General features: G+C 37.8%; 2 protein-coding genes across 4 annotated transcripts in view; one reads left to right on the top strand and one right to left on the bottom strand.

The window, feature by feature from the left end:
* The window catches only part of BCO1 (beta-carotene oxygenase 1), a 46,400-nt gene that overhangs the window by 2,560 nt on the left and 20,243 nt on the right, over positions 1-23,597 (bottom strand). For 2 of the 3 annotated variants that reach the window (XM_083851671.1, XM_083851672.1), the window contains 11 exons: positions 14,773-14,854; positions 13,605-13,761; positions 9,864-9,992; positions 9,445-9,574; positions 7,821-7,968; positions 6,810-6,957; positions 5,508-5,728; positions 4,404-4,661; positions 3,181-3,283; positions 2,462-2,556; positions 221-332 (listed from right to left, as the gene is read on the bottom strand). In XM_083851671.1, coding sequence (XP_083707797.1) covers positions 221-332; positions 2,462-2,556; positions 3,181-3,283; positions 4,404-4,661; positions 5,508-5,728; positions 6,810-6,957; positions 7,821-7,968; positions 9,445-9,574; positions 9,864-9,992; positions 13,605-13,668 — 1,408 coding nt within the window. In that variant the 5' untranslated portion in view covers positions 13,669-13,761; positions 14,773-14,854. Of the gene's footprint in view, positions 1-220; positions 333-2,461; positions 2,557-3,180; positions 3,284-4,403; positions 4,662-5,507; positions 5,729-6,809; positions 6,958-7,820; positions 7,969-9,444; positions 9,575-9,863; positions 9,993-13,604; positions 13,762-13,948; positions 14,011-14,772; positions 14,855-23,597 lie in introns of all 3 variants that reach the window. The other variant, XM_083851673.1, reaches the window with a different exon arrangement.
* The window catches only part of LOC310905350 (polycystin-1-like protein 2), a gene marked incomplete at its 3' end in the record, with an annotated part of 40,628 nt that continues 38,069 nt past the window's right edge, over positions 21,039-23,597 (top strand). Inside the window, exon 1 of the mRNA XM_083851521.1 lies at positions 21,039-23,093. Coding sequence (XP_083707647.1) covers positions 22,706-23,093 — 388 coding nt within the window. The 5' untranslated portion in view covers positions 21,039-22,705. The remainder of the gene's footprint in view (positions 23,094-23,597) is intronic.

Here is a 23,597-nt window from a genome sequence, read left to right as displayed (position 1 = left end):
TTGTTTATGGGCAGACTGGGACTTTATGCAAGCTGATTTTGCACTATTGCTTGTTTTTCATTTTCTTTTGTCTGCAAGAGCAAAATGGGTGGCACCAATTTTAATCTATCTGTGGAAGCATCAGCCTAGCTTTCTTGTTATGACTGACAACAATGAAACTTTTAAGATTTAATACAAAACTCATGTAAATCCAACTTTCAGAATGTTGTTACAATTTTACCATCATCCTCTTCTCTTGCATCAGGGCTGGGAACAAAAATGGGCTCAGATGGCCAGCAGTGGTCAGCTCTCCAGTGGAGCATTTCCTTTGTTTGGACATTCAGTTTTGCAATCTGAATCGTTGTGGACAGAAAAGAAAAATGTCAGTGACCCAGACAATGGTTTATTCCAAAGGTACGTCGTGAACAGACTGCGGGCATGGAGAAGCAACGCTAAGAGTTAAGGAGCAACGAGGCATGTGGCATCACAAAAAGGAAACGCTTGGAAAATGTTAAACTTTGGAGTCGCGTTTAGTGGCTGCATAAGCATAAAATGATCTTTTAATTTCACAAAGACTATTTTACTTCAGCTGTGTCAAGAGACACAGATACCATTTCATTAGATTACAATTGCATATGGGTTTTAAGTGTTTTACAAACACAAATAGGTCATAAGATCTATTTACCCTGCATCATGGGTAAATAATACTCTCACTATACAGAGGAAGAGTACATGGCACCGAACATGCAAATGACTTGCCCCAAATTACTGCAGTTCTGTTGTAAAGCAGGAAACAGGATTTAAACCTTCCAATTTCTAATCCTGTGTATTATTTTCCTTTTGTTGTGATATTTATCAATATTAAATAAATAATATTTATAAATATTTATCAATATTTATCAAGACCTTCTATTGTTAACTAGGGTATATATGCCAGAACAAAGGCTACTAGAAGTGATGTAAAGGTTAAACCAATGGGCAAGAATGCCACACAGATACTGGTACTAACTGAAGGAACAGCGTGCAGATTTTATCTCATTAATGGGTCGTGTGCCTGACGAAACCAGCTTCCAGTGGGGACACGTGACATTCTCACCTCAGTTCTATTAAGGGCTTTTCTCTACCCATCCAGATACAGTTTTCTTCTTTTCCCTTTTGATGTTTAGTCAGAAAAATAACTTCACACAAAAATGAAATATTCAGGCACTGGAGGAAGAATCTTCTATCCAAGGTGACAGCAGTTTTGCTTACAGACTTTACAGAAGGATCATACGTGGTTGTTGCTGTGACTGCATTCATTAAAGACTAACTGATGTGAAAAAAAATCTTCTAACAGCACTTTATATTGCTGTTTATATTTGACAAGCAGGGATTATCTGCACTGGAAATCACAAACTTGCATATTTGCTTGAGCTACTGTCAGATGTGCTGCAATAAATTTTCTTGCATCATGCAGAAATCCAGCTTTATTTTGTAATCAGTTGTGATAATTATATAGAAGAACCCACAGCAATCTCAATTTGCTCTCAGAACAGTAATTATAAAGAGTGAGTTTGACTGTACAATACTCTTGCCTTCAGCTAGTAGTACTTTGCATCTTAATCTATTTGTTTTCTAGGCTGTCTCCTGAAAGGCTGGTATCGTGTACACAAAGAATGCATTTACTATCCTCTAACACTCAACTAGTTCTCTAGCAAAAGGTAAAGCTTTCTGAAATATTTGATATTGTTACAACAAGTTCTTTTTTTTTTTTTTTTTTTTAGGTTTCCTAAGGGGAAAAAATATTTATTACAGATGTGTGTCTGCCTAGTACTCTTCTTCCTTTCTCTTACTCTCTTTGTAGCTTTTGGTACGTTACAGAAGTTCAACCTAATTTAGCAGAAAAGTGAGGGTCTCAGTAACTGTAGTGTTCAGAAGACTCGGTGGCAATAAAAAGCTGGACGAGGAAGCCTGAGTTTATTAATACTTCATAAGGGAAATGGTACTACATGAGCTTACCCATAGGAGAATTTAGGCATTCCATATTTTCCAACTGTGAATGACTCACCAATGGGAAAAGTTTTGACAGAAACCAATTCACTGTTGAATGCAATCTCAAGTCATACCCATAAGAAAGTGTTTGCTCTTTATTGTTCCCACAGTTTGGCTCAGGGAGGCTGTTTTAATCATACAAGTACGCTAACGATGTCCAACTTTTCATTTCCCTGCTCTCAAGTGTTGAAGTTTACAAACATAGTACACAACTGCAGTGTTGTCACTTAGAAGCTTTAACTTGATGTTGAAAAAGGGTTTTGCTGTCTGGAAAACCAAGGTTAACAGTTTCAGCCCTGGCCTCAGAACCACACACTTTCAATTTGCATGCATGAAAGCAGATGAGGCTATATTTTGGGCCAGACTAATAAACCATGGTTTACTAATAACTGCTTAAATTTGATTTGTGTTCCATAAATACATTTCCTGACTTTGTACATGTTAATGATACCTTTGTAGGAACTGGACTCCACTGGACTTCTGTTGCATAGACGTATTTGTATTTTTTGCCATTATATCCATAGTTGATGTGAGGCAGTTCTATCCCTAGGTATAACAAAGGCCAAGACTTAGGAACAAGAGAAGAAACATATTTCAAATGTACGTTTACATGTGCCAATTTTCAGGAAATGTTACCCTATGAAAAATTCTGACAGTATTTAAAACTGGTATTGCATATATTTTATATGTCTGAACTTCTAAAAAGCCAGGGTTGTTGGTTCAAGAATGACAATTTTTCATTCTTAGGGATTCATTGTATTGGAAATTATGAGTGTTGTTTCTTTTTTTTTTTTTTTTCGTAAATACATCATTCAGATGTGAACATCTGAGACATAATTAGAGGCTACCATTCAAAGAAATGACTTTCACTTTAAGTAAATATATACTTTTTGTATATTCCTGTTAACACACATACACACATGCTCAAGTTTAAAAATCCACTTTCAAAGGTAAACTTCATAAAATACATAACTGAAGTTACTGCTTATAACAGACCAATTTTACTCCTCATAACAGGTAGATTTGTAAGCCATATTAGTAATTGTAAGATCAGACTTGGGACCCTCGAACAACTGTTAGGCATTATTAGAAGGAGCTGTTAGGCACTATTAGAATGCACCTATGTGTAAGTGTGTAAGAGAAAGTATTTGTATAATGGATATGCCTCACCTTCACATAATATTTCAGGTTGGCAATATATGCTGCCATCTTTCTCTTTTACAGCAGTTGCGGAAGTTGGAAGTGTGACTAAATTAGAACCTACTTCTGCATCCTGAAAGAGACATATGCTGAAAACGTAATGTGTTTCTATGAATATGCTTCTAATTTAGACCTTTCATCAGGTTTGATATTAATATAGACAATTAGGGGGTTAAACAAATATTACAGCTTCAATAACCTCCTTCATAATGGCATTTATCCTGTAACATTAGATTCTGACCTTTTCATTAAAAATCTTAATATATCATCATGTAACCATTTTGAATTACACTGAGCATTTAGAAAGGTTTAGATACACATGGTTATGTTCCAGAAACACAATAAATAGATTATGTAGATTGCGAATTTGGTAGGAATTCCCACTAAAAGTCACCAAAGGTTAGTTTTTTTGCATCTGCTATTAATCAAGTGCAAAAATAAGTGTGATCCATTCTTGTTTTTAACACTATTGCTGAATTCTTAAGATTGCAGGGTAGGTAGGATAGTTGGCATGATCCAGCACATCCTTTGCTATTGCTACATAACTGTTTTTGAGACATGAAATAAAGCAAGATTCTAGGATGTAAAAGCAAAAAGTATTATCCATTCTAAATGTATCAGGCAGAAACTTGCCCAAGTTGCTGGGCAGTATAAAATCTTCCCTGCAAGCAATGATGTAAAATTATGTTTTAAATTAAATTGAAAGATAAGATCATTCTTCTTTCTGGTAAACTCAAACTTAAATTAAATCTTCTAATTTTAATAAAACTATTGCAACAGTGGAGAATGTGAATATATTGTATATAGGCTTCCAGTAAAGTGGAAGAAACAGATTGTGCAAAACCTCATGCATGCCTTTCTAACCAACAGCCAGGTTGATATATCTGCTCATATTTGATAGCATGTTACAAATAGTTGCACAGGTAAGGAAATTATATATGCTCAAAAGCCCTTTTCTCCATAAAGAAAGGCATCAGAACCTAGATCCACGTAACTGTATGTCCAACTGCTCCTTGCCATTTCTCACAGTACATACGCAAAACAAAACTCCTGCACACTTCGTGAATATGTTATTTTTAAAGAATCAGAATTTTGCACAAAAGGGCTGGCAACTAATAATTCACCCATTTTTCTAGTTGATAAATTTTAAATTACTGATCAAAGAGCAAGTTAAAAAACCATTTTCTTCCTACCTTGTCATACTGCAGAGGAACAACAAATCGCTTGCAGGTTGGTCTGGAGGTAAGCTTGTTGTTCTCTTCAAAGTCTTTAGTCAGTTTTTTTAAGTAAAACATGTCATATAAGCTATTGTCTGTGTAGGCAATAACATCAAAAATAACGTGGCCATCCTCTTCGTAAGCATTTACATGGTGATAAAGCACCAGAGCATCCGTATAAAACTTGGTGGATACATCTTTTTTAGTCTTCCTGTCTACAAAGTGAAACCATGTCTGAAAGGCAGCAAACATTATTTAAAACCATTAATGAATGATCAACAAACAGTTATTTAGGAAATTGTTTTTCAGCAAGTAACCATCTACATTCTAAAGCACCTTCTGTCTCTACTGAAGCATGTTAAGAATTCCAGATTTGCTGCCAGAAGGCAAGAACTTCCAACCTAAAGACCAAAAAAAAGTAGGAGTAAAATGAGTGCACAAGTGCTCTAAACTCATTTCACTGTTGCAAATTACTGTTTGGACCAGGCTGAGGATAGAAGTTTTCCAGTGAACCTGGAAAATCCCCTGGTCCATTTTTCATTTAAATTACTTTGTCTTAGTCCGGAGTTTGTACTATTCTTTGCTGGTGCACTCGACCCCAGCATGCTCCACTTGTTCATGGACACAAAATGTGGAAATAAGATCTTCAGAAAACAGTTTTTTTCCCCCTCAGTTGCCACAATGAATTCAGGTTTCTCCACCAATCTGGCTCTCCTATGTGATGCAATGGATCTAGAGCAGGCTTCATCCACACTATACAGTGTTCTGCTTGGAGCAGGAGCAATTCTGTGTTTGGGATGCTAGTGCAGTTTTGATTTTCTCTCCTGGCACACATTATTTCTAACAATGCCCAACTATCCTCTTTCTCAAGCACTTCAGCATCAGTATTTATTTGTGAAACTTTGGAGATGGGAGAAAATATTAAAAAATGCAACTTCTAATAAAAAATATGAAACATGAAAGTCAGTTGTTGAAGAAAAAAGGGTTATTACTTAAATCAATGAACCAGATGAAAGACAGAACAGTGTGGAAGAGATTACTGGCCTGGCTGACTCCATTGCTCAGCATTAGAAAAAATACCTTATCGTCCTTATGGAAGGCAAGGCAGGAAGCCCAGTTCACACCTCGGATGTAAGCAGTTGCCATTTTGACTATATCCAGTTTGAATGGCTGCTCTACGAACACAATATAGTTCTCTGTGATTCCAAAGCTATGGTAGTAGCTTGGTTGAAGCAGCGAGCGAGAAGGGATGGAGCATACCACTTCCAGGTGTTTAAAACAAGATTTCTTCTTTTCTGTTTCTGAACATAAATGATAAAAAATAAGATTACATTTACAATAAATTCTAATTCAATCTTGTGCTTGGATTTTTCCCACATAAGGAGTAGATAAGAATAGGTTCCTCTCAGTTTTATTTGCATTTTCATGTTTAGAAAATGGCTTGTTTCCTTCTGCAGAATTAACATAGAAGGCTGCATTTGAGTGAAGCAGCACAGTAGTACCACGATGCCAGATCCATTCAGACAGAGACCTCTTGTCTCAGTATTTGACTCCACTGATAAACATTTTCAGAAGTTCCAGAAGGATAAAGCTGTTCAATTAAATCAGCAACTTTACATGGGGTTTCAAATGCCCCCATGGTTTTGAACTTACTTTTACGGAGATGTTCCTGTTTGATCTATAGTGACTTTGTTTGAGCCACAGCTAGGAATAACAAACATCTTTCAACTACGGAAAGTCTCTTGGTTGTGCACACATGAGGACAGACATCACATTATCAGCTGGTTTTAAACCAAGCATTGTCTTGAAGGAAAAAGAGCAAGTGATTTGCTCTGTGAACAAAGGATGATATTTCAGCAAACCCTACTGTAGGCCAGGTTAGAGAGGAAATAACTCCATATTAGGTACTATTTGGTATTATGCTTCCCTATAATCACTGTATAAGTATTTTAAGAGCATTTTCATTTATCAAGAAAATTGAATTTTACTACTTCAAACTGTAGAACACTGCCTGACGCACAAATTTTTTTCTGTTCACACCCCCTCTACACATCACAACACAAGGTATGGAAATTCTTGTAGAAGAATTAGTTCACTCTAGTGAATATCTAGTGATAATCAAAGTAGAATTCTCCTAAAAGCAAACTCTAAAAGCAAAGATCTTCACACTGAAACATCCTGTTTATATAGTATTCAAGATGAACCTTTGTAATAGCATATACTCAGACAGGCTAAGCAGTTAACACTAAGTTCACACTACATTAAAATTAAGAAAATAAGCATTGTATGTTTGTGGAAGAGCTGTACCATCTCCCTTTGACCTCAGAAGAAAAGAAACTGCTAACAAGTTTCTAAAAAATACTGACAAAAGCCAGATCTTACCTGGCACAGAGGAAGGAATCTTAAATAAAATGTATTTTGTTTTCCCTTTATCAACAATTGAAGTACCCATGTTGAGAATATTTCCAGCACTGTCATAGTGTGGATGAGAAGTTGCCACATTTACAGCTACGTATTTGTTGTAGTCAACCTGGCAAATGATACAACAGGAGATTTTAGAACTGCATAGGAATATTTAAATTAATCATAGCTAACACCCCAAATCCACCAGCCTTTCAACACTGATTAAAGCCTTCTACTGATGCCACCCAAATGCCTTGAAATTTCAACACTTCAATCAAATGACTTATGCAAGTACTCAAATGATTTCCTAATTCAAGGCTAAAACAAGGTACAAAATCTGAATTGCATTCATCTCTTCCTTGCAGCCACATAAGACAACAGGAGGATTGGCTAAAGAAGCTACTCCACAGATGCCCATTTCATCCTGAAAGCAGTTTATTTAATAGCACTACGAATCTAGCAGTTTTCTGGAGAAAAAGATTTCTATTCAATTTAAAGCTTGGGAATTGTACTTAAACTGTAATGCATGATAGGAAAACTCAATGCATATTTCAATATGTCAAGATTTGCTTTTAATAATATCTTGCATAAGGTATTTGAAAAGTAATCATATATAAATGACCTACTGAATTGTTAATTATGTAAATCACTTGATAACTACAGATACATAATAATGGCAATCATCCAAAATAATCACATCATAAGCACGATATGTGGTATTTTGCCTGCAATTCCATACAATTGTGAAACTGCACAAAGCCCAGCTTTTCCCTAAACTGCCTGTGATTTATTTTTGAGCTCCTGAGTTCTTAAATGAACTGGTATCTTCATCGTTTCACTTTACCAGGATTTCAAAAAAAGTATTCTGTGCTAGTAAGGAAATAGTAGAAAGAGAAAAGTATCTTTCCAGCTTTGTGTACTGATTCCTATAAATCAGCCTGAAACTGTATTCATTAGAAGGAACCAGAATGACACACAGCCATTTAATACCTTCTCTAGAGTCTCCAGAGTCTGTGGATTAATTTTTCTGATGAAGTTAGTCTCACTGGTAGCATAATAATCATCCCCAGATTTCATAATGTTGATCAGGCAGTTGTCTGTGAACTCGGGAATGGTGTGAGACAAGTATGAGAATGCCCTGCAGAGAGGAAAGTTTCATATTGGTTCATTAGATAAGCTGCAGCTGCAGTTGATTTTACCCCATACGAAGCAGAAGTCACCCTGCGCAGTGTGGGCTGTGCACAGTAGCAGGGTAATGGAGCTGGGTCTGTCTCTCCCCTGCTGTGTCCTCTTCTGGCAGCTTTTCCACTGCCTTAGTGGACAGCGTGAAAGGCAGAGGAGATGAAGTTCTTCAACACCCTTAGCCTGGGGGAGGATTAAGGACATGTATGTATGAAACTGTTTTTCCATGCACAAATGGACGTTCAGGTCCAGTCCTGCCAACAGCTGTGAGATAGCCACTGTTGTATCAGGATGGGATAATTACAAGCTCTCCTGTGCATACCTCATGAGAATTTGGCCTAACAGTTTCTACCTAAAAGTTATTAGGTTTTTCAGGGTGTGCCCTCATAAAATAAATTGATTTATATACTCATTGATGGTGTATTTTTGTTTTCAGTATTATTCCTTATCACAATTATGATTTTAAAGCAGATCTGATTTCACATCTTCTGTGACAGTTCTTACTAGTGTAGGATTTTATCATACTCATTTGAAACCAAGACAAAGTTGCTCCTATCCCTTATAGACTTAAAATGCCAGTGTTATCCTATTACTGCGGAAAAAAGAAAAAAAGCATCTTTTATCAGAGCAACAACTCACAACGTATCAAAGTTATAGTTATTTTGCAATAACTATCCATGTTTATGGTCTTACCAAGCATGTAATTTGAGGTCATTAGATGTAGTTCAGCCAGGAATAAAAGATGGATGAACTACTTGCATTTGCCAGGGAACATACAAAGGCAATTTTACAGGCTCATAAATAGCCTGTCATCCTTTCTAACACTATGAAAGTAGCTAATGCAATGACCCCAAGCGGCTGTGATTTTGAACATAAGGTTAGCTCAGGTCTTTGGGTGCAGTACTTCAAAGCACTGCCTGTGACTCAAGAAACAATTGAAAATTTTCTTCACTTTCTTTTAGGGGGGAGGGGGCATAGAAATGGCCTTTAATACAGCAGGGTTTTATTTATTTATTTATTTCAGTCATGGATGATTTTCATCATTTTACAGAATAAATTTTGAATTAATACTTTCCCCATCTCTTCATCTTTTCCTTTTCTTGCTGCTTCTCCCCTTACAGAATATCAATTTAATAAAATTTCATGAAACACCTGGAAAATACTTGTTTTTTCAAAACTACAATGAAATCTACTTGCACTAGTGAATAAAACAGACAATATTACTGATGAAGTGGATTGAGAATATTTGCCTTAAATTAACCCATAGAGTGTATGTTACTGGATGTATCTCCTGGCCTTGTCAGTAGTTGGTAATTGTAAATTTACAAAACAGATTTCATGTTTGTATATATGCGTCAAGGGTAAACAGAAAGACATCTGTGCTGGAGAGAGAGGTAGATAGCAGAATCTTGTTGGAAAAAGCATTGCTTACTTGGCAAATATGTTTTTGCATGGATCTGGATAAGCCATAGTTCCAAACTCAGACACCACGATTCGGTTTGCTTCTATATTGCAGTTGTATGAGTCACTTCGGAGATACTTACTTCTGTAGTAGACTTCACCTGACAAAGGTCAGACAGGTTTCAATCACATTTCATACTGAGCTCTTTTGAAAATTACCACAGACAAAGCCAGAGAAAGAACCTGTCAAGCAAATATCCTTTAGCAAAGCAAAGCTTGCTGTGGCCGACTCACCAGCCACATAACACCTACGTGTACTATTTTTTTGCAGGGTTATAGCCAGACACCTGGAACATTTTAATGCTAATCAAACTTAAAAGAGAATTAGCAATGTAAAACACCAAGATTTGGCTTGTTGAGCTTTTTGTAAACTGACATGCAATAACTTACCATTTTTAAATGTAAAGCTATGCAGCAGAGCCAAGCCATCAAACCAGTGGTTATATTTAGTGTCCCCTACTGTGTGTATCCCTGGGCCATTTCGGAGAAGTATCCCTTGCAACCAAGTGGGCAACTGACCTGCAAACAAAAATGACATTTCAGTATTCATTCATTTAGGGAAGGGGTATGCTACAGGACAATTTTCCTAAGGGCATGGGCTTCATATAGGCAGATGGACTATAGGTGTAAGTCCAGATTTGTAATAGCATATAATTACATTTGAGTTTTAGCTAACTAAAATATGACCTGATCAAAAATGTGGCACTAGTAATATTCTGCATAAATATAAATATATGAGATTACCACATGTACAAGAGATTGCTGGAATGTAATTTGCTAAAAAACAGGAAGTAAATAAAGTTGGACCTTTCTTCCTTGCACTCAGATATTAAAGTGACGTGTTTAAGCCCTTTTATTCATGCCAGGAAAAGCTGGAGCTTATCAGAAATAAACATATTTTATAGGATATATGACTTGTACTGCCCTTCAGTATAACTATTTAAGCTTTAGGCTAAATGAATTCCAGTAAAAAGTTCTTTAATTAAATTACACAGCATATTGTAGTGTCATTTTGGGAGTGCTTTTGTGACACTAGTCATAATGTTGGTGTTTTGAACACCAGTAGAACCAGTAGAAATATTATACTGAAAATGTGTAAGTACTATTAAGGTTTGAATACAAAATGTTCCTCATCAAATCCCTGCAAGAAATACATTAGCTATCATTTGACATAGAGAATAACAACAATTAAAGAATGTATTCAGGGTTAAAGAGCTGAGCAGAAGCATATCAGATATGAAATTAAAACCTTCACTTGCTTCTTTGTGTGTATGCCTCCTGAGGGAATATTTATGATCACATACTACTTTTCCACACAATTTCTGCACTGAACATTGTCTCTACATAAAAAAGCTGCTTAGAAATTTAATTCTCCTTACGGTTCAGTTTGTGAGCCCATGTCAAGTATGTCTTTAATAATTCTACCTTTAATAATTTTACCTTTGCAACAGATAGAAATGTCCTCCCATGAAAATATTCAATTTTGTCAAAGTTGATGCAGTTGTGGAGAAGTAGCAATGGTTTTGTGGTAAGGCTTTCTGAGATCCTAAAGGGACTTTGACCACTTTCCAAGAGAACAAATCCTGAATTTTGACCATTGTAAGTAAGGGAGGCAAGGATGTTTGCCATTTCTTCAAATAAATGACATTAAGCATAAACCATCCAAATGCAAGGAAGGATATACAGTAAAACCCAGCTTTGCATAAATATATTCTCAGTCAGGATAGCTGACTAATATTGTGTGCCACAATACTCACACAACTTCATTACAGTTACAGATCTAGAACACATTAGGAAGAGAAAAAAATGTTGACACAATGGATTTGCATTTTATTATTATTATTGCATTTTGCAATAGTTTCGAAAACCAAACATTGGGTAAATGTTTGTGACCAGCACATGAAAAGACTCCTTTGGAGGAAATAGATTTAGAAAGAAACTAAATATTCAAGGTAGATACCTATTTTTTGCTTGGCTGATTACTAAACATTAATTACTAAACAAGTTTAGTCTATTGTTATGCCTCAAATACAAGTGTTTCTCTTGTTGTCACTTCCCTTTCTGCAGTTTTCTGTTATTTGCAAACAGAAGGTTGTAGATTCTGCATTTTCTCCAGAACTATTGGCAACTGCAGTATGGTGAGTGTAGTCTTTTGTGCTCCTACCCTCTTACCAATGTCATTTAAGACTGTAAATCTATACAGTAAGCACGAACTGCTGGTCATGCACCAGCAAACCTTTTGGTAACATTGAGTTGAGGCTAACTGCATGTGTTTTGCTGCAACCAGTCTTCCCTTCCCTCCAGCAAAAATATGATACTTCTGCTGCATTTCAGGTCTTGTGGGATCATTTCTGTTTTGGGGCACATCATTCAAGAAAAGCAAATATTTCTGTAATTCACTGAAGCTCTTGCAGCGCCTAGGGCTAAAAAATTTGTTTAGTTATTATTCCTCTCTATCAAAATAAAGATGCCCAAGGAGTTCCAGGACAAGCCAACAAAATAATTTCCCTTCAATAGGTAATCAGGGAAAAAAGTGATCTTCTGTTTAAAGCACTACAGAACTGATGCAGTTTCTGAAACCCTTGGCATAATTCAGTGTATTTTCTGGCATAATTCCAGTGCAAAAAGCAGGGAGCAAATTGGCATCTAGTGAGTTTTTCAGATCAAAATTAATCTTAGTGGGACTTAAGTATCACACTGGGTACCAATCAGCATCCTAAAGTGCCTAAGTAGCTTTAAAAATGTGTCCCTTGTATCTTTTTTGCCTCATGTTTTACCTAAAGCGGCAATAATGATACTTTTCTGTACTATGTGAGGACATGAAAGTAACACAGTAAAATCTCCAAATATTTGGAAGATTATTAAGCATCAGAGCAATCAAGCCATGTGTGATCACATGGCTATACAGTCTTTAGGACAGTAAGAGTTAATTATTTCTGACGTCAGTAATATGGGGTCATATTTACAATGTACATATTGAGTAACAAGGAGCCAAAACATGGGCAGAGCTCAGGGCTAGCTAAATATTTAGAGGTCTAGGTTCTCTTTAATTTTATTAGTGGTAAATACTGAATCATCATTACCAATGAAATGATATTTTGTATACTTAATTTTATTTACTGAACTATTCAGTCTTTGTTTAAATAAACCATTCCATAATGCAGATCAGGTATGGTCAATAGTTTTGTTTGCAAACAACTTCAAATGTTTTCAATAGAAAGATTTTATCTTGAGTGACAAAAATTAGAAAGGCATAAAATCACCTCAAATTAAAACAATGCACTTTGACTGGAAACAAAATCTTTTTCTATTCAGCCATCAAACTGAACAACAGCAACATCATGCAAGTTGTAATTGCCTGCTTTTATATAGCGTACCTGGGAATTAACTTTAAAATTGGCATTAGATGCCTGCTACTTCTTAGACTATATACTACAAAAGACACAGCATACATTTACTGAAAATTGGCGTTCTCAGCAACAAACATCTCCTATAGCTGTAGGAAAAAACTCTTTGCCTCCCTCTTCTGTAAGGTAAAACAAGGAGTAAAAATGTTAAGTTGATCAAGCATTCATCCCTAGAAAGCCACTTTAAGCTATCTTGCTGGAGGACACTGCATTTTTTACTGGAATGCCTTCTGAACCGTCTTTTTAACAGCACACAGTGGCATCTGTTACTGCTGCTTATCTATTTAGAATTACTATTGCTAAAGTGTCCCAGTTTTAGTGAACCTCTCCAGAATGCAAGGAAGAGTGTGCTCGGCTGAAAGAACAGCGAGAGAGTAGCGAAGAATTATGGCGAAGAGAAAATGAAAGTCTAAACAGAGCCATGGGGGAGGGGGTGTCACCAGATTAAATTCTGATTCTTGTCCCTCACTGCCGACTTCAGTGAACCCTGTTCAAACAGACTTTCTGGCAAAATACACAGAAATACCCATAAAGGAAGAAAAATCCCCCAGTCAGGGGCACAAATAAGATCTGAGTTCAGTCCTTTAAACAAAGTTCACTGACATTTCTCCCTTTCTCGGTTTCCTTCTTCCACGCCGTTTCGGGTGAACAAGTGTTTCAATGTTTACACATTTGAAAACACCAAAATAAACACATGTATTAGAAGAGATTTGCATTCACTTACCTTGCACCTCAGCTTTTATGGGCTCTGGATGTTCTTCTTTGTTTTTATTAAATATCGTTTCCATCTCTCATGTAATCAAACGGTTTCTGTGTCCTCTACCCAGCTGTTCCTGCAGGCGTAGCAGTCCCCTCCTGTCTGGGCTAAGAAAAGCTCTTTCCTGTTACATAGAAGGATAAGGTCAAAGTGTAACTCGAGCTAGTGGCTAGTGGCTTATAGATCGACAATTTATAATAGTTGATCTTTAATCCTTAACACATACACTATAATACTTGCACATTCCCAACTCTTTCACTAATTCAACGGAAGAAAAATGTAACTTGTCTTTTTGCTCTCTGTGAACCTACCTCAGGCAGCCAGGCACACCCAAGGAGTCATGTAAAATGAATCTGAAGCATCACCTTCAGCACTGCAGAGAAAATTTTAGATACTTTGTAGGGGTGTTTGCCCCAGTTGGCAGGAGCAGAGACGAGAATAGAAGAAATGTCAACCCACCATTCTGAGTATGGCTTTTTGGAACTGACAAACGTGGGGGGTCATCATTTTCTTTCCATGCTGGAAACTTTAAACTGGGCTATTTTATTAATTAACAAAATACCATCACTGAATGGCCATGTGTTTTTTTCATTATATACAAGCTAGTCCAGAGTGAACTGAGTGGCACACCTTTGAATTAAACATCTTTTCACAAATAAATATTGTAACATATTGTCCCATATGTGACCTGATTCCACCTAGTTATTGGATCCTTGGAGTCTCTGTGAAAGTATGGCAGGAATAATTAAAAAAAAGGGGGATTTTTAACTTCATTCATTTGTTTCAAGATAAGGTACTTAACTGAGTTCAACGTTGCTAATTTTAAAATCCTCTAGGAAAAGAATTATTTCAATATAAAGCATGTGATTGCAGAGCAAGTCACAGGTTCCATTGAACATGAAGGATAAAAAGATTCTTTGCACAATCATATATTATGCAATTTCATATGGGGTTACCCTAAAATCCGATTTTTTCTGCTAAATCACTGTTGTTCCCAAAATGTTTTAACATCCATTCTTAGGTCTCACTGATCATTTATAAATATCCATATTCATTTTATTGAAAACACAATTTGTGCTGTGGTGACTGCTCTGACTCACTTGTTGCACACATACATTGCTCCTCTCATCCTTACCTTTCGTCTCTTTGATGGCTTATCGTGGAAAATCACCAAGACAGCATGCCTTTGTCTCCATTTGGAAAGCACTGACTGGTGACTACAAAAATAAGAAGCCAGATAAAAAAGAAAATAGGAGGGTCGGATTTGTTGGAGTCAGTAGTATTAATAAAGAAACTGCATGTTTGAAACAGGAGGCTGCAGGAGAAGTGTCAAAGTCCTCACATGTAGGCACATGCTGACATACATACATAAACATATATATATACACACATGCATTTATGTGCTTTTATATAGAGAAGTAGACTTACTTGTATATGAAAAGCCAACTAAGGGATTTTTTCAGCAATACTGGAGAGTGAAGAGGATCTGGCAAGAAAGCAAAGCTAATTCTACTTCTCCTAAGCCACAGGGACATTTTGTCTGTCCCTGATGTTCTGCTCTCGTTTAGTATGTTCTCTTCAGCACATTTTCCATTTACACGGCTGCAGCTCTTAATGCTCTGGATTTAATTGTTTGATCTGTGCCTCATAGAAACAGAAGTCGTGTGAGTGGTCTGATCTGTAGCGGTGCTATTTACGTACAGCAAGCAAGCAATAAAAGGATTACTGCAAACCATTTTTGCCCTTCTTTACCCTGTTTATGTAGTTTAAGATTCAGCCTACATAAGATAACTGGAAACCTCGTTAAAAGCTACTTTAAGGGAAGAACAAGGGAGGTATTGAACACCTTTTGAAATCATCCCGAGTGTGTTTAGTTAGCTAATTTCAGGTGTCTGCTTGTAAGTTTTGTCTGACATTTTGTACAACTTAATAGAGAGGCCTTGCAAAGTTCTTTTTTCCTGCTTGTCTGTGAAAAATACTTATTTATCAGAGAACACATACTATTTTTTTTTGTCTCAGTCATGCTAATAACAGATGACCAGTTCAGTAAGATATGGAGAAATTAATTTTCTTGCTAACTGTGCAATTTTCCCCTTTTTACCTTGAAATGGATTAATATCAAAGTATTTATTTAAAATTATAATGTTTAATTGTCAGAGGAAGTAGATGTGGATTGGGTGACTCTTCTAATTTTATTATTTCACAAAGTCTCTTTCTCCTTTGTAGGAACATGTTTGATGGGAGAGCATAGAGAAGGTTACAAAATTCCATGTTCTAGAGAACACAGAGAGAAACCTTTTCTACTCCTCCTTATTATTCTCATTTATTTTGATATTCCATGAGAAAGAAGAAATTCAGTTTTACCAGCAGGACCTTCCCTAAGAGCTGAAGTTCTTTGTCAGCACAAAACTGTGTATCTTTATGATGAATCTGAGGCTCTTCCCTATTCATGTTTTCACGTCTGCTTTTTGGCTTTGGCTCCAACTTCCTATACAGAACAAAATAAAGAAGAGGTTTGAAAAGGGAGCTGCTGCCTTTACCAGGCCTACAGGAAATACAAACCTTTCTGGATTTAGGAGAGACTACCAGACTCTCTCTGATCTTGGGTTTACCAGACACATTATAACTCATACATATAATGTTTACCAGAACACTATAAATTCAGGGAGACCGTGCTGTCTGTATGAAGAACAGTTTTCTGTAGCGTTAGATTTTTCCATTTTATTGAAGCCATTTAATTGAATAGTTTGCAATGAAGGAAAGAAGTGAGAACAGAGTTGTTCACAACTTAGAAGGAAAAGATCTTAGATGTAATATAAAATCATGAATGTAGTCAAAAGGCATCTATCAGTCTTGCTGCAAGAAGTCACAGTAGAACAGGATCCACAGTGCCTCACCACCATCCAACACCGGGTGTTCAATGGAAACAAAGTTTTCCACAGCAGAATAGCATTATAAGTCTTACTGCTTTCTTGTAAATTTGCAACCGTGCTTACTTTCTGTGTGTATAAATAGTTAAGCATTTTGTACAGCTCAAACTGCTAGTTAATTAAGCTTCTGGTATAACAGTAATGTAATGGCCAGGTGTCTACCTTTGTACTTTTGGGTTCCTTACACAAGAAGTAGATCATTGGCTCGTAAATCAGAGAGACACCAATATTATTCCTTATCTCCATACTGAAATAGAAGTACTTACTTAATTTACTTTTATCTCAACCTTTCCATTATAAAATTCAGGTTATAATTAAAAGCCATTAACAGAGGTCAAATTACCTGAATATGTCTTTGGGCGGCACTAAGAACTTCCAGCTATCAAATGTTATCCATTATTACCGAATAAAGATTTCAACAGTAAAACTGATATGAACTTAGAGTTGTTCTTGCTGAACTCATACTGACTGCTATCTCACTGTACCAGGAGATGTAAGCTCCAACAGTTATCTTTATTAAATACTGTCTTATTGACATGATCTCATTTCAAAAGAAATATGGAAAATTCCTCAGCACCACTGAGGAATAATTCTCTTGCACTGTCGAAGTACAATTACAAAAACAAACCATCATATATAGTTTGTTGACATTTAAATAACAATAGTTTCCATATGTTACTATGAGCAGGTTTTGTTTGGATCAAACCTGCTTTGATCAAACACTGTTTTGATCAGTATCATTTGGTTCAAAGTAATTATTTATGTGGTTTTGGTGAATTTTTTGGGGGGTGAGATTTCAATAAATAACCCTAACTTGATTAACATTCTTATGTGGCACATGTTTCCTCTTCTTGTCCGTAGTCACACTTCTGCTGTGGGCAGCAATAAAGGACAGGAGCTAGCTGGGAGAGGGGGTGGTGTTTGGGCATCAGCTCTCTGGCAAGGGAGGAAAGCCAAGCTACACGCCCAAAGGCAGATGCTTCTAAAGGGACACTTCCTAGGCAAGACCCTCAGTGACTTATCCGGACATCAACTGTGCCAGAAGGTAACCATACACATCCCATATACAGAAATTACGTCCAACCCAGCAACTCCTGAATGCAGTCCTGCTAATCCGTATCCTGACCCTATCATTCCAGGTACGGATTTCTACATTAATCATTGCTCCCTATAAAGATAAGAATTGTTTTCTCTGTTTTTCTAAACGAGATAACATCACAATTGCAGCTTGGCAGGACTCACTGGTAAGTTCACTGTGTTGCCACACGGACAATTAGGCATTAGAACAGCAACAAAACCAAACCCTTTGGATTCAGCAAACAACTGGGTCTCACTAAAAGGACAAGCAGCCCAGGAGAGCAGCAAGGAAGGAAGCCTGACTGTGACCCCCCTTCTTAAACCAATTGACAGATGGCAATCTGTCCTGTCAGACCTAAAGCAATCTTTAGAGACGGAAGGTGTATGTGTACCTAGGGGCTTTTCCCCATCCCTTTCCAGGCAGTCTGCTCTGTACTCAGGACTTCCTATCTGGGTAATAATGAAACAGATCTTCTCAAGAAGCAGTTCTGCACACAGTGGGTATGCATGTGACACATCGAAAAGGGAACTCACAGCCTTGGCTCAAGTTAGTGATACCTGAAAATCATCTTTCTTCTACCTCAAAGCTAGAGCAATGTAAAACAAATTTCCATGTATATGATTGTGCACTTCACAGAACAGAGATATAGTTCTATTCCTGATAAAATCTATACATTACATTCAGTAATATTCAGGAATGTGAAGATGTAAATATCCTATAGAGAGTAAATTTACTTGCTCTTCCTCAAGGCAAATGAACAAGAGCCAAAATGAACAGGGGTGTGATTTATTCCTTCCTATTGGCAACTCTTCAATTCTTTAACTCTTTAAGTCTAATACTTTCTGGCCTGTGGAAGAGGATTGTCAAGCTATTCTGTTGTGCTGCCGTGGCCGTTTGAAGCACATAATGCTGAGAGGCTGCACTAGGGTACCCATCGGGGCCACCATGAAGTCAGTGGGGGCACCACGCCTTTCCTCCTTGTCTGCACACCAAGCTTTCCAATAGCCCAGTGAAACTCTGGAACTGATTTTCCTCCGGTGTGGGAGACCAAAGTTCAGAAACAAGAAAAGTCTTATGAAAGAGCCACATTCTCCTAATAGCAGCAACTGGTCACGGAGAAATTTGCAGTTGGATTCAGGGTGTCCTGAGCTATAGAACTTGTTTATGCTGAATAAGATTTTTTTTTTCTTTTTTTCCCCCCAGATATGCCACTCAGTGATAGGTGTCTAGTTTGGGGTGTGAAAAGCTGATCTGCAAAGGTGTCAAGGCAAGCCTACCACACATACGTACGTTAGATAAGCACTGTGTGTGCTCATCATCCTGATCTGTAAGAATTTAGGCATATAAAGCTAAGATTCCAAATGGCATATCATTGAAACACATAAGCTTAGATTTAAAAAAAAAAAAAAAAAGTGATTATGAGTACTTTGAGATTTGGCTACCAAATCTGAGACAGTTTTAAGGGGTTCAATTCTTAGGAGTAGTGAAGACCACCTAGAAGATTTCCTTACAGAATCTCAATGCAAGCCACTTTTATATTAACATCTTTTTTTGTGTGTGTGTGTGCATCATTAATAAAATATGCTTCAGTTTTCTTTCACCTCAACAGCTTCTATTTCCAACAACAACAACAAATTAATAAACCTTGAAGCGTCCTTTGAAAACTAGGAATAAATCATTCATCGTTGCCTTTTGTGATGTTTTATATAGCACAGTGCTTTGCCAAAGAAACTTTCTCTTTATGGCCACCATCTGGTGTAACTCATAAGGGCAAGTTAGGACTCTGAGAGATCTGCAGGGCCCCCTGTAACATTTCTGGGAAAAACGAAAGAATTATTCCAACAGGCACAACAGAGTTCACAAACAAAGGACTTATTCATAGCTTTATCACAGCTTGGAGTGAGGGTGTGAAAATATTGAGAAACCTTTGTCACTAATTTCTAGTCAAAGCTTGCAAAGCACAATTGCTTTGCAAAGCACAATTGCCTTGCAAGCCCTATTTCTGCTGGTGAATATGTTTTAGTTTAAGTCGCTGGTACATAACACGTGCTTTAAGGGTGGTTGCTACAACAGCCGTTCGGGCAGCCAGCTATAGCTGAACAGAAATGAACTAGTCTTGGATATATGTGAGGGGCTCAAAGTTGGTTAAAAAAAAAAACAACACTTAAAGTAACTTCTTAAACTAATTAAACTCTTTAAATTCTTAAATTTAATAGCCACTTACACAAAGGCAAGCAGGAAAAAATAATAATAATAAATAAACCATTATCCTGTGAAGCTCCCATGTGGACTTCTGGCATAAGAAAACTAATTAAAAATGTGCTTCTGTTGAAGAAGAATGCAAAAAAAAAACAAGTTTCCTACAAAATGGTGAATTCAAGCAGCACTATTTGAAATCGAGCCATTTTTCAGTTATGAGTGAAAAGGGCTTTCAGGAATTTTCTCTCTTCCTGAGGACCCTGGTTGCTAATTTTGATGGTTTTAAAGCAGTATTTTATTTTCTGTAAATGCTTTTCTTTTCCTTGTGGTAAGCAGAATAAACTGACAGCCTGCTTTAGTGACACTAAAAGGTATGAAGTCAACAAACTGAAAGAGGAAAACTATCTTTCTTTCATTCCCCATCTGCTGCAGGCAGTTGAATAGTTACATGGAGCAACTGTAGATTAGGAAAAAAAAAATCACAGTGCTGTAGAAATTGCTAACTGTAGGCTCACTTGGACAGCTTGGCTTCATTTGTAGACATTTCCAAACATTAGTTGTCCTTCTGGGGGCATGTTTCAAAATCCATCAAGGCCAGAGACAAGACTTCCATTAACTTCAATGGCTTTGGAGCAGATCCACAGAGGACAGCCTGTGGCACCTCCAGCCCTGGCATTTTTAGCAGTATGTTCGTGTATTCAGATTTTCAGTTGCAGAGAGAGAACTGGACAATGCTACAGAATCAATCCATCACTCCAGCCAATGGCACTTACTGGAAATACTCAATATCACTGAGTCAGACACCTTTATGTACAGCCTCCTTCTTCATACCTATATTTTCAGAAACAGGCTGTGTTTCTCATACATAAGAAGCCAAAATGGAAGGGCTTTCTGCCAGCTTCTCCAAAGCCAGGCAAGTCAGCATGGCCCAAGAAGAAGCAAGCAATCTGAAGGGAACATCACGAAAATACGCAGTGGTAAACTCTGACCAGCAGCTGTCCTCAGCTCTGACTTTTGCAAGAGCGTGGGAGGTCCCAAACTGACACCTACGAGGTTTTGTATGCAGCCCAAGAGGGATTGCTAACCTGTGGGCAAAATCCACAACAGGTTATCAACTGTTTCAGCAGAACCAGCTGATAACCATAGTTCCAGGGTCTCTTCCAGGAAAGGGAGTGGTGCCTGGGCACTGCCTGGGCCAGATCCATCAGATAATCAGAGTACGGACTGGCCATCCTCAGAGGTGGCAAACCCAGGCTGAATGTTTTTATCTCAGCTGCTGCATCAGCCCTCTCTATTAATCAGACAGAAATTCCTGCGGGATCTGGTCCAAGGGTTCCATAGCTGAGATAAGTCTATTATCAAGTTCAGTGGGAGGGGGGACATCTAGCATAGTTACTGTCCTTCCATCACAGGGCATTTTCTTCCCCTTTCCTCTACTCCTCTGCAATTGTCCTACCCATTAAATAATTACCCATGAATTTTCTCTTGAACACATGATCATAATTCTGCTTTATCAAGCTGAGCAAGGTGACTGACTATGAAGTGGAGGTAAGAAAGGCTCGGGACTGAAGACAATTCTTAAATGTTTACTGGATAAAGTGCACATACTTTACTCTGTAAGAAAGCTTCAGATAGTCACAGCTGGGCTGGCATACTCTGAGATAAGTGCATTACCTTCAGGTCAATAGTGCAATGCCGGTGGCATTTCTGCAGTGGGGGAATTCAAGCGAGGATCACTGCTTCCTGCATCTCTGTGATGCAGCTCCTGGCTCACTGAGCCACATCCAAATATAAATGCATGTTCTTTTGGTGTCAAGTTGTGGTGATATAAATTAATAATAGTTGCATCAAATTCAGTGGAGGTAATGCCGAGGACATGAGGATCACAACAGCTACAGATCCTTATTTGTACTGTTTCTGCTAATCCAGTGGCCTTGTAAGCCTGGCAGGTACCTTTTGTAAGGAAGTTCAGAAGTACTTAGGGTTTTCAGCTCCAAAATGCTGCTGGACTGGCTTCACAAAGTCCATCAGCAGCCTTTGCAATGTCCACGTATGGCTCCCAACTAGTTCTGATGATGAAGGCAGTACCTCCACCATTTCCAAATCACTGTATTAACTTCTAGCCTTGTCTTCTACCTCCGAGCAGGTATAAGTGAAGTAGCTCTGTAGAGTTAAGCAGCTTAGCTTTTAAGGGAAGATGGGAGCATTTCACATGAGGTGTGTAATTCTAAACAGACACAACACTTCAAAATACATCCTCCTTGGAACAGCTGAGATTAATCTCAGGATGTGTAAACAGGTGGCCAGAATGAATGATACAATAATTACAGGAATCACATTAGCATCCAAAAGAAGCACCTCAAATAATCACACTGAAACAATAATAATTATTAAAAGCAAAGTAATCCAAAACAATTAAATGTATCTAGAGGAACACCGTGTGTTTTCCCATTTCATGATTCCTTGTGTTTCTTATTTCCCTCATCCTTCTCTCATTCTTACTGTTGTATCTCGTTGTTGTGAAGACATCCAGCTTTAACGTTCACACAATGACACCTTTGATGGAGGAGCTTTATCTCACTTTTGCATATGTCCAGTAACAGCATACATCAACCTTATCTTCTCTGCTCACGAGGAAAGCAATCCTGTAATGGCTTCTCTTCAACCTGACTTCATGTGGAATGACACCTTTACACAATAGGCCTCACAATGGCCATTGCAGTGACTTAGTATCAACACCGGTTGTGTGTATCCTCAGACGCAATCGCCATTATATATTAGAAGCAATCTGTTCCACGTCCTATTGCTGCTGTTGTTGCAAACAGTAAAGAGGAAGGAGGAATACTGATGACATGACAAGGATGACAACTCAAGCTTTTGAAGAAGGCAGCAAAAAGAGTGGTGATGTGATAAGCAACACCAGTGCTACATGGGGCACCGAGCTGAAAATGTGGCTTGGGATCACAGTTCTAATTTTTCTTGCTGTATGTTTGGCTGTGGAGGAGACAACAGTTGAGGAAGGAATCCCTTGCTCAAAGTATCAGCTAGCTTTCAACCACTCATGCTATGAGTTTGTTAGACTCCAGCGATCCTTCAGAAGTGCCCAGAGATGGTGCGAGAGAGGAGGGGGGCACCTTGTCTTTATTGAAAATGAGAAAACTCAAGAGTTCTTGCAGAAGCATATTGCCGAGGATCAGGAATGGTGGATAGGACTGATCTCAAACTCCTTGCTGAATGAAACTACTGACGGTAGGTGCTTTTGAAATCGTCTTCTTTAAAACTGTACCAGCCCATGATGCTTACTTACCATGACAGCAAATGCAGTCAATCCCTCTATAGACACCTGCTGAAAGAACAATGTCTTTTGTAGCTGTAACTTCAGTTTTCTGTTAAAATGTTCTAGCTGTGTGCTTCACTTCTCAGTTGCATGTTGTCACCTTTTCCGTGGGATCTTGTGCTTGTGCAAACACATGGTGAATTAGATCAGCTGGCTAACCCAGTTAAAAAGATGTGCTGGGTTGTTTCTCCAGTGGACAAGCAAGCTGAGCTAATTCATCACGCCAGGAGATGCTGCGAGATGTGATGCAAGGGAATGGTGGAATTTGGAGGCTGGGAGCACGGGGGAAGCAGTGGTGTCTTTTTTAGTGGCTATATCAGATTATATGTTATATATTATATATTGAAGATCTCTATTCAGACAAAACCGTCTTTGCTTGAGTAGGAGCAGGGATATAGTCTTGCTCTGCAGGCTCT

This window comes from Anser anser (assembly GCF_964211835.1).
Source record: "Anser anser genome assembly, chromosome: 11".
NCBI classification, from domain to species: Eukaryota; Metazoa; Chordata; class Aves; order Anseriformes; family Anatidae; genus Anser; species Anser anser.
Note: the sequence above shows the minus strand (reverse complement) of the source record. Positions and strands in the feature narration are given on the sequence as shown.